This window comes from Cololabis saira, chromosome 17, assembly GCF_033807715.1.
Source record: "Cololabis saira isolate AMF1-May2022 chromosome 17, fColSai1.1, whole genome shotgun sequence".
NCBI classification, from domain to species: Eukaryota; Metazoa; Chordata; class Actinopteri; order Beloniformes; family Belonidae; genus Cololabis; species Cololabis saira.
Genome location: NC_084603.1, coordinates 1,975,549 through 1,986,251, shown reverse-complemented (window position 1 = coordinate 1,986,251; position 10,703 = coordinate 1,975,549). Strand labels below are relative to the sequence as shown.

Sequence of the window (10,703 nt, the reverse complement as noted above, 5' to 3'; positions counted from 1 at the left end):
CCATGAGATCTCATAACAATATACACTATAAAACATATCTTTAATGCCAAGAATAATTAGAATTAGTAATATATATATATATATATATATATATATATATATATATATATATATATATATATATTGCAAAGAGGGGCGAGGTTGGACCGGGGCATATAAATATAAATAACTGGTTTGCTGTTTTTCTTTTCATATCAGGACATGAAACAGAAGCTCAAATCTGTTCAAAATTTACTTCTGAACTTTTTAAGTATTACTTGGAATTAAATGTTTTAGGCCTTCAGTGTGTCCGAAATGCCACACTAAACAGCATATACTCAAAAAGTATAGTTAAGTTCAGCACACCTTTAAGGAAGCCCATTTCCACCAGTAAAAGAAAAAGATAAGATGAAATCTCAGCCTTAAAGATAAAAATATCCCCACGGTAATTCATGACATAAAAAGTCGAAATGATGGGATAGAAAGTCGAAATGTCAATTTTATATATTATATGGATAGTTCATACTATTGTGTATGTACTAATGTTTTGGATACACTAAGAAAATCTCACTGTTTTTGCTCCTCATTAGGAAGGATGGGATTTCAGGTATTTTCTTTTATTCTCACTTTCCAAAGCATGTCTAAATTTATATAATACACCAATTAAATTTTCCCATTATCAATAAAGCTAAAGGTTTTAGTTGTAACATTTTGACACATAAAAACGTTTGAAATGTATAGAATATAAAGCGAACCCTTTAATGGAGCCAGTTATCAGTTTTCCATCAGCTCTGCAGCTCCACCTGCTGGTGACTCGGTGAAACTGCAACATCCGGGACTTTCAGATATTTATATCCATTACAACACAAGTTTTTCCAGAGACCCGGAACATAAACCCCATAAATATATTAGAGATTATGAAGCCCAAAGTCCTTAATAGTGATGTATTTGACTTCTGGACACTCCCACTAAATAAACATCTTAGATTAACATCTTAGGGTTCATACACATTTTAACCAACACGTTTCCATGACTATACATGACCTCTAAAACAATGTATGAATAAAGAAATAAAACTGTCAAGTCCATGAGGAACTGTGACTTCAATAAAAAGGGACAAAAGTGGAGAGAAATCTCTCAGAATTTGGACACCTGGTGTGTTTAAAAGTGGTAGAAATTTGATATTCTTTTGCTCTTAATAAAATGAGCTAAAAACCAGTTCAGAAAGGTTAATAAAATATTTTGTTAACTATTTACAGTGCATGACTTGCAGAAAAAATGGAAGAACTTGAGGGACGGAGATAAAGCCAGGGCTTTTCTTTGAACCAGGACAGATACAGGACTGCCTCAGAAAATTAGAATATTGGGATAGTTATTTTCTGTAATGCAATTAAAACAAAAATGTCATACATTCTGGATTCATTACAAATCAACTGAAATATTACAAGCCTTTTATTATTTTAATAATGCTGATTATGGTTTACAGTTTAAGATTAAGATTCCCAGAATATTCTAATTTTTTGAGATAGGATATTTGAGTTTTCTTAAGCTGTAAACCATGATCAGCAATATTAAAATAATAAAAGCTTGCAATATTTCAGTTGATTTGTAATGAATCCAGAATGTATGACATTTGTGTAATTGCATTACAGAAAATCACAATATTCTAATTTTCTGACAGTCCTGTAGTTTATCCAGGTCTCAAACTCCAGCATCAGACACAAGACAAAAATTGGGGTTATAAACTATGAAGCTTATGCTGCGTTCCATTTACCTCGGAAGTCGGAACTGGGAATGACGTCACAGCCGAGTTATCAGCGTTCCAGTTACAAAGTAGGAAAACAAGTTTGTAGTTCGCATATACCACATGAAAAATGTAAATTACACTATAGCAGCATATATAAGCCGAACAATACTTGTATACGACTGATTTAGTGTGACCAAAACTAGAATGAAGTGCTACGAATTTTTACAGAGCTCTCTTCTACTGTTTACAACCGGGGCCAGCGCCGTCGTATAGGGGGGAAAGGTGGTGACAATTATAAGGGCCCACAGCCCACAAGGGCCCACACAGGGCCCCCCAGTAACCTATGAAAAAATTATTATGCATACATAATACACAATATATACTCATACTAATTGATCCAAATTCAAACAGAGCCACCAGTCACACAATATTCTCTAATTTAAATCACTTTGATAATTCCTTTTGCCCCTTCCCTTCTTAAAAATGGTTTGGTCCACCCAGCTCTGTGCGAGTGAGCAGCGCGCTGAGGCGAACGTGAGACTGGACTAGATGTGTAGACAGCTGGATGCAAGGACGGATTATCATGACCACGGGCCCTGGACACAAACTCGCTATGGGCCCCTACCTACAATAATATCCTACGTGCACGGTGCATGCCCTCCCCAATCACTCATTTTGGTCACACAATGGCACAGAGAATCCACAATCACACCGTGTGATTGTGATGGCGGAGTGGCGGAGCGTGGGTCTCAGTACAGAGGGGGCGGAGCATTCTCCATGGCCCTTATGATAGTCATTTTAACGTTCAACAACATCTCATCCTACCCATCAAACTACATTTATTCTCACTTTTATTGAGCCAAGCATATAGGCCTATGCTGCAGAAAGCAGAGTAAAGTCACAAACTTGTTCAGAAGAACACACACACACACACACACACACACACACACACACACACACACACACACCGGCCTGACAGCTGTCAATCACACGCCGCTGACTCGGACTGACTCAGTTCCATCTTTGATACAGTTTAAATACAAAAAAAAACCATTACACATATTTAGAAAGATAGACACAGCGGTCTATAACATAATTTCTGAGCTCTATAATAGAGAATAGACTCGGCGGTCTCGTTGACAACAACACAAAGCTCATTCAAATAAGTAGGTGGTCAAGAATACCACAACTTTCTGATAAAGAAATTATTTATGAAGGTTACACTGACTCACCAATGGTAGTTGACTCTTCCATAAAACTTTGTACATGCTTAGTCCTCTTTTAAAGTTTAGCGCTCATCTCTTTCATGGCCGCAAATTTGCCGAGTCGGCAAATTGGCTCTAACTGTTAAGGCTGATTTATGGTTCCGCGTTACACCAACGCAGCGCCTACGGCGTAGGGTACGCGGCGATGCGCGGAGGCGATGCGTCGATTTAACGCGGAACCATAAACAGGCTTTACAGCAAATCAGCGTTTGCTCACGGCCCTGATGCGTTCAGGACAGTTGTAAAGTAAGAATTAGTCTACACTGACCGCACAATGCACATTTTATCGTAATAATAGCCTACAATTTACGATTATATATGAACGTATCACACAAAACGGGGCCCTATCATTGGGCCCTATGAGTTTGTAAATTTATTTTAATTTACACATAAAAAAAAAAAAAAAAAAAATGTTTGAAAGCCGAGGGCCCCCATTGGCTCCAGGGCCCTGGGCACTCGCCCACTTTGCCCATGCGGTAATCCGTCTATGGCTGGATGGTGGAAAGTTATCATGCCCCCCAAAAAGCACAAATCCGGGCACCAGAAAAGGTTAGAAAAGGAGGCCCGAAATAAGAGCAGCAGAGCAGGGGCCCAGGACATAAAACTGTTCTTCAGTTTATGTGTTTGTCTGCATGCTCAGTTAAAAAGACGAAAAGAAAACTGGCAAATGGGCGAGCCTGATTTATGGTTCCGCGTTAAATCGACGGCGTAGTCTACGGCGTAAGGTACGCGGCGACGCGCACTGTACGTCGCGTCCCTGCGTACCCTACGCCGTATGTTCTGCGTTGGTGCAACGCGGAACCATAAATCTGCCAGTGTCCGCCACTCATTTGCTTCCAGCAGTTTCCTGCAGCAGCAAGACGCTGCTCTCTGCTGCTCCGTTAACAAAGTAACGATGGATATTCAGAAGTGGTTCAAGCACAACCACGCCAGCAAGTTTACAGGACTGTCTCAGAAAATTAGAATATTGTGATAAAGTCCTTTATTTTCTGTAATGCAATTAAAAAAACAAAAATACATTCTGGATTCATTACAAATCAACTGAAATATTGCAAGCCTTTTATTATTTTAATATTGCTGATTATGGCTTACAGTTTAAGATTAAGATTCCCAGGCTATGTTAATTTTTTGAGATAGGATATTTGAGTTTTCTTAAACTGTAAACCATAATCATCAATATTAAAATAATAAAAGGCTTGCAATATTTCAGTTGATTTGTAATGAATCCAGAATGTATGACATTTTTGCATTACAGAAAATAAAGGACTTTATCACAATATTCAAATTGGCTGAGACAATCCTTTATATTTGTGGTTATATTTATTTTTGTTGCTATGTTTTATTTTCTGTTGCTAGATTGTCTGATGGGTGAGGTAGTCCAGACTAAATGTAGCATTTTCTTTGTTCTGCAGCGATATTGCTGCAATAAAGCATTTGAAATACACTTTAAATATTGTTTGACTGGTATCATTCTACTTGAAATGACTGTCATGTTTAGTGATGGTTTTGAGCTGTATAGATAAAATTAGTTTGAATTTCTATGTTTTATTTTCAGGGTGAGAAACAACTGTTTCTAGATTGTCTGATGGGTGAGGTAGCCCAGACTAAATGTAGCATTTTCTTTGTCTGCAGCAATATTGCTGGAATATAGCATTTAAAATACACTTTAAATATTGTTTTGCTAGTATCATTCCGCTTGAAATTATGGGAAAATGCATAATTTAGTGTTGAATAACGTGCCAGGCATGTGCACCCCCTCTGATCTGAGATGCAGACTAGTCATCATTTACTAGAACCGGCCCTGGTTGAAACTATTATCTTACCCTGATGAGCCACAGCTGCAGCTACTAGCTCATCCGGCTGGGCTACACTCAGGACTGGACCAGTCATGAATAAAAAAAGTCACTAACTGAACGTTACTAATAACGTTGCTACTACAGTGACTGTCTCTGTCTGCAGTGGATTGTATTATGACACATTTAAGCCTAATCAGTAATTATTTTTTTAGCCTAATCAGTAATTATGAGCATCAAACGAACGTCCGTTACGTTATCATGATGTGTTCAATGTGGTCTTGTAAAGATGTTAGTGCGACATTTGAGTAGCCAAGAACAAAACAAGTTTTGTTAGATTTGTTGTTACAGCAATAAAAAAAAAAAAGGGGCCCACGGCAATATTCTTTAAGGGGGCCCAGAATTCCTAGCAATGGCCCTGACCGGGGCAGCCATCTTGGAATGTGAACTCGGGGTGGTGAAGACTCTCCCACTTTCCCAGTGGGAAATCCCACTTCGAGGGGCATTCCAGTTGAAAATTCAGACTAGGAACTGGGAAATCCCCACTTCCGAGGACAAATGGAACACGGCATTATTCTCTACTTGTCCTCGGGCTTGTTGAAGCAGGTTTATGGATCAGAACCACTCAGACTCAGGTTGGGGTTTATCAATCACGTTTATTGATCATTTATTTATTTATCCTCGGGCTTGTTGAAGCAGTACGTGAGGCAGCACTTCCCGCAGTAATGACGGTCAAAGTGACTGGCCATGAACACGCCGGCACCGCACTCGTCAGCCGGACACTCGCGCCGCAGACGGTGGATCTTCCCGTTCTCGTCCACCTGGAGATAGAGACGGGTTTAGATTCTCAGACCCACCAGGACTGAACCAGAACCGGGCCCAGGTTCCCCCCACCACGTACCTTGTAGTACTTGAGCACGGCCAGCTTGACCTTCTTCCTCTTGTGCTTGTTCTTCTTGGGGGTCGTGTACGACTTCTTCTTCCTCTTCTTGGCTCCACCACGCAGCCTCAGAACCAGGTGGAGGGTGGACTCCTGGAACAGAGAAGAACCGGGTCAGAACCAGAGGAAACAGAACCGGGTCAGAACAGACATGCATCAATGACCCTTTTCTAACCGGAATATGATCAATAACCCGGTTCCACGGCCATGTAAACACCAATAACCCCTTTGAATAACCAGAATTTGCTCATATTCCAGTTTTTAAAACCCCAATATGAGCCCTGGGTTACTCCTTTTAAAACCTGAATATTGGGTCATGTAAACACCAAATGTGGAAGAGTATCAGGGCCAGGCAGGAGAAAAATTTAAATATTTTAGAGGGAGATTTCTTTCATTATATAAAAGTCGAAATGTTGAGAAAAGTCAAAATTTCATGAATAAAGTTTAAATGACGAGAAAAAAGTCGAAATGTTTTTCAACTTTATTCTCGAAATTTTGACTTTATTCTTGAAATTGTACTTCATTTCGATCTTTTTCTAAAAGTGCACTAATATATATATATATATATATATATAAAAACTTCAACTATTATTTCTCCTGCCTGGCCCTGATTCTCTTCGGTAGATTTCCCCACCAAAAGGAACCGGAATCTGTTTTCTGTTCTGTTCACAAGGAATCCTGGTCTTTTGAGTCCAGGAAGTTCTTCTAAACACGGAGAAACAAGACCAGGAGGAGACTAATCACTTCATAAATGTAATGAAGGATATGAACATTTCTGCATTTGTAGACGGTAGAAAGTACCGGGATAGAAGATTTACAAGAAGGAGAGAGAAAAGTTGAAGCAGCATTTGTTTTGAATTTGGATACAGGAAGAAGAAGCAGAAATGACGGGAATTGCGTCATCACGTCGCTGGTTTGATCCACATAAATAATTAATCACCATGGAAACAGGGGTAACCCTGTTAGCTCAGCATGGAAACACATTATTCCCAATGTTTCAGTAACCAGAATTTTGACTGATGGAAACGTAGTCAGTGACTTCCTGAAACTCCTTCAGCCGATCGAGTCACATCAAGACCCAGAAACTACAAACTAGTCTTTAATATTCATGACAGAAAATGTAGTAACGTTTGTTAATTCTGGCTACAAACACGGTGGAGGCCCAACATTTAAAGCCCCTAAAAAAAAATATATATATACACCACTTAAATAAAAACTATACCATTGAGCAAAAGGCCCTTCAAAACTGTCATCTCTCCGTCCAATTCCGTTGTAAAAACAGGGTTTTACGTCACTTTATTAATAATTATTGGACCAAAGAAAAATCAGCAGCAACTAGATATAAATAAAAAGTACTTCAGGTACCGTGGAGGGAGTTTAAAAACTGAAGTTTTCTGCAAAAACGAGCTCTTTTGACTAGTTTAGCTGATAGTACGGTTGAAGGTGGAGCCGTCCACATTTCTCCAAAACAGCCTTTTTTCATAATTTATGGTTGGTTTTGGGATGAATTGTATTCCAATTTTTAGAAACCGCTTAACCATTTAAAAATGAATAAATAAATGCTTCCACGGTTGGAACTGCTGCCGAACTGACTTTGTTTTGGAAGTACAGGATTTCTGCCGGTTTGGGGATAAAAATACGCTGCACCTTCACGACACTACAGGTGTTCATTTTACTAATAAAGTTTTATAAATAATCCAGTGATTTAAATATTGATACAAGTAGAAACTTGGCTTTTTCCATTGATGTGAACGAGAGACGGATAAACTGGATATTCTGACCCGGATGTTTCTGATTGGTAGGTCAGGGACCAATCAGAATAAAGGCTGCTACTAGTTTAACTAGTGATGGGTTAGAAGAAGAACCTTTCAGTGTTTCCATGACGATTAAAGATGATTATTGTAAGTGAATCTGACCTTCTGGATGTTGTAGTCGGACAGCGTGCGTCCGTCTTCCAGCTGCTTCCCAGCGAAGATCAACCTCTGCTGGTCGGGAGGGATTCCTGGAAAACAGAGACAGAGTAAAGACCTAGAACCAGAACCAATTTAAACCTCCAAACTACAGGGTTCCTACACATTTTCAAGGTCAAATTCAAGCATTTTCAAAATCTTCCAGCGCCTTAATCGCTGGGGTAAAAAATCTACAGGAATATATAAACTCATAATTATTTTTTCTGCTTTTTATCACATGTACATTGTATCGTGCTGTAAACATCTAGTTATGTTTCATCTGACTGATTTTATTTCTCCTTGTAATAACTAAACTATACAGTCAGATCCCAATTTGGTGAAAGACAGTTATAATTTCAAGCACTTAAACTACAATTAAAGCACTTTCCAGGGCTTGAAAAGATGAATTGTCTTTACCATCTAGTCCTATTTGGAATAAGCCACTGTTAACAGCAGGAAACTAACAATACCTGCAACAACATTACCCAGGTGGGGCAGGTTGGAAGGGATGGAGATATTGTGCCATTTAATGAGATTACAACAGTTTGGTCTGGACGACCGCATATTTTCAGTTAAAATCTATTCTTAAACATTTTAACCTGATCCAGCTCCTGTAAAAGCCGCCTAAAACATCTATCCAAGTTAAACCCAAAGTAAATGTAAAGCTGTTCTTGAACCATTTGAAGTTCATGGATGGTTCTGGTTCTTTTGAAAGGTAACGCTCTGAAGTTTTTCCCCCAACTGCCAGAATCTGTAACTATAACTAGAATTCAGTAATCTCAGTTTGAACACACTGAAATAAGGTTTTTATTTGTTTGGTAATCAGATGAATCTGTGACTTATTAGCTGGAAAACACAATGGCACTTCATCATGAAGCCTTACTTAAGTTCAAATTTGATAATACCGTCAAAAATGAGTATTTTACACATGTTTTATTAAGATTATGTCTAAACCTTTCCAGAAATGGCCATGAGACGCCAAAATGCCCTAAATGTTCTGCTGGACTGGACTCACCCTCCTTGTCCTGGATCTTAGCTTTCACATTCTCGATGGTATCGGAGGGTTCAACCTGGAAACAGAACAACCAGGTCAGCGACACAAACACACAGAACTAATCATTTAACCCGTATTTATAAATAACTATAATTATACTCACACGTAACTGATTATATATTTGTACACACATGCCCATATAAATATACTTATTTACACCATATTACACTTATACATAAATACATACACACATAATTATCTGCCCATTTCTGTACATAAATATAAATAAATCTACCAACTGATTTTAAACACGTGTTTACCGTGCAGCAGTTAGCTTAGCCACTTAGCATCGCTCAAACAGTTAATTTAACACCAGTTTAACACCAGACAGCCGGAGTTTTAACACCCACACTGCGTCTTTTTACTCTTTAGCGGATAAAACCGTGATAAAAACTAAAGTTAACCGACATTAGAGTAGTTTATTCATCACGAACCTCGAGGGTGATGGTTTTCCCCGTGAGGGTTTTCACGAAGATCTGCATCTTTGCACCTGCAGAGAAACAGAGAGGCCGTTAAAGTCTCACCTGGAGGATAAACCGCACCTACAGGTGCAGATTTACCCGGTATTAATCAGGTTTTTGAGGGTTTTTTAGGGGTTTTTATCGGGTTTTATGGCGGAGCTTCTCACCGCCGCCTCGCTCCGGTCGCGGGTCCTGAAAAGAGAGATTTCAGCGGCGGCCGCGGGGTTTCCTACCCGCGCTTCCACGGGTCAGGGTGGCCGCGGCGATGCCTGATCGAAAATAACAAAAATAATAAAACTCGGCTAAAGAAGTTGCTTTTTTTGTGCATTTTTTAGAAAAATAAAAGGACAACAACAGAATAATATGAACAACAAAACACACATAAAAAAAACATTATACATATATATCACTTTGTCTTTGTCAATACATATAAGATTTCATTCACTACATGGACAGAAGTACAGACGTATTCAGAGAAAACATACACAAAAATGATGTTATGGGTCATTAGGGCTGTTGTTTGTTTTTAACTCACCCATTTTTTCCATCTTTCTTCAAAAATATAAACTTGAGTCTCATTGTTTTTTTTCATTTACAAGATCCTTCCATTGAGAATTAATGAAATGATCATCCTTTAACCAATTTCTTGTTATTTGTTTCATTAATGCTGCTCTTAAAACTAAAAACAAGTGAGTTTCTTTCCTCTTCATTTCTTCTGGTGTTGTTCCAAGTAATAACACCAGTGGATTTTTATCAAAAGAAACAGAAAATATTCTCCAATAATATAATATAGTTTTCCCAAAATTCACTTCTAACTAAACACGACCAGAATACACGACTGTGGTGTTTTATCTGCTCCTGCATTTTCTACAACAATTTGAATTTAGATCACATTTGTACTTTGAATTTGGGGTGTCCTAAAATATCTGATTTAAATCTTCCACGCAAACTCCTTCCAATAATTTGAATTAGTTGTTTCATATGTTTTTACACATTTGTTCCCAATCAACAGAAGAAATATTACAAAGAAGTTCATTCTCTCATCTATTTTTAACATTAAGATCAATTTGCTTAGCTTTATGGTCGATTTGTATTATCTTAACTATTTTACTTAAAAAAATTGTTTCAGCTCCACAGTCATATATTTTAAGCATATATTTTATCAAAGGGTTTATATCTTTAGTAGATTTCCAAAGTCGCTTTTATTTGGATGCAATATTTTACTGTTTTACAATTATATTTTGTTTTATTATTATCAGTACAGTTATCAACCAAAGGTTTTGTTTACATATATATATGAAGGTCAAAGAGTTTACATGAGGTAAATGTACGTATTGGTTCTATTGTTGTCAACCGATAACTTGTGCGGATGGTGTACCAAATAATTATTTTATTTTATTTTATTTTATTTTATTTTATTTTATTTTATTTTATTTTATTTTATTTTATTTTATTTTTTCTGGAGGGGGTTATTTGACTTCTCAGAATGTTTGAGAGACGAAAGTGAAAATCCCT

At 37.8% G+C, this 10,703-nt stretch overlaps 1 protein-coding gene across 1 annotated transcript; it reads right to left on the bottom strand.

The window, feature by feature from the left end:
- Positions 1 to 5,420: 5,420 nt before the first annotated feature.
- Positions 5,421 to 9,447, bottom strand: rps27a (ribosomal protein S27a). The gene is made up of 6 exons (XM_061745447.1): positions 9,356 to 9,447; positions 9,162 to 9,217; positions 8,689 to 8,743; positions 7,641 to 7,726; positions 5,686 to 5,817; positions 5,421 to 5,605 (listed from the first exon to the last, which is right to left on the bottom strand). Exons 2-6 carry the CDS (start codon positions 9,207 to 9,209, stop codon positions 5,456 to 5,458), a joined length of 471 nt encoding a protein of 156 aa, XP_061601431.1. The 5' UTR covers positions 9,210 to 9,217; positions 9,356 to 9,447; the 3' UTR covers positions 5,421 to 5,455.
- Between the last annotated feature and the right edge of the window lie 1,256 nt (positions 9,448 to 10,703).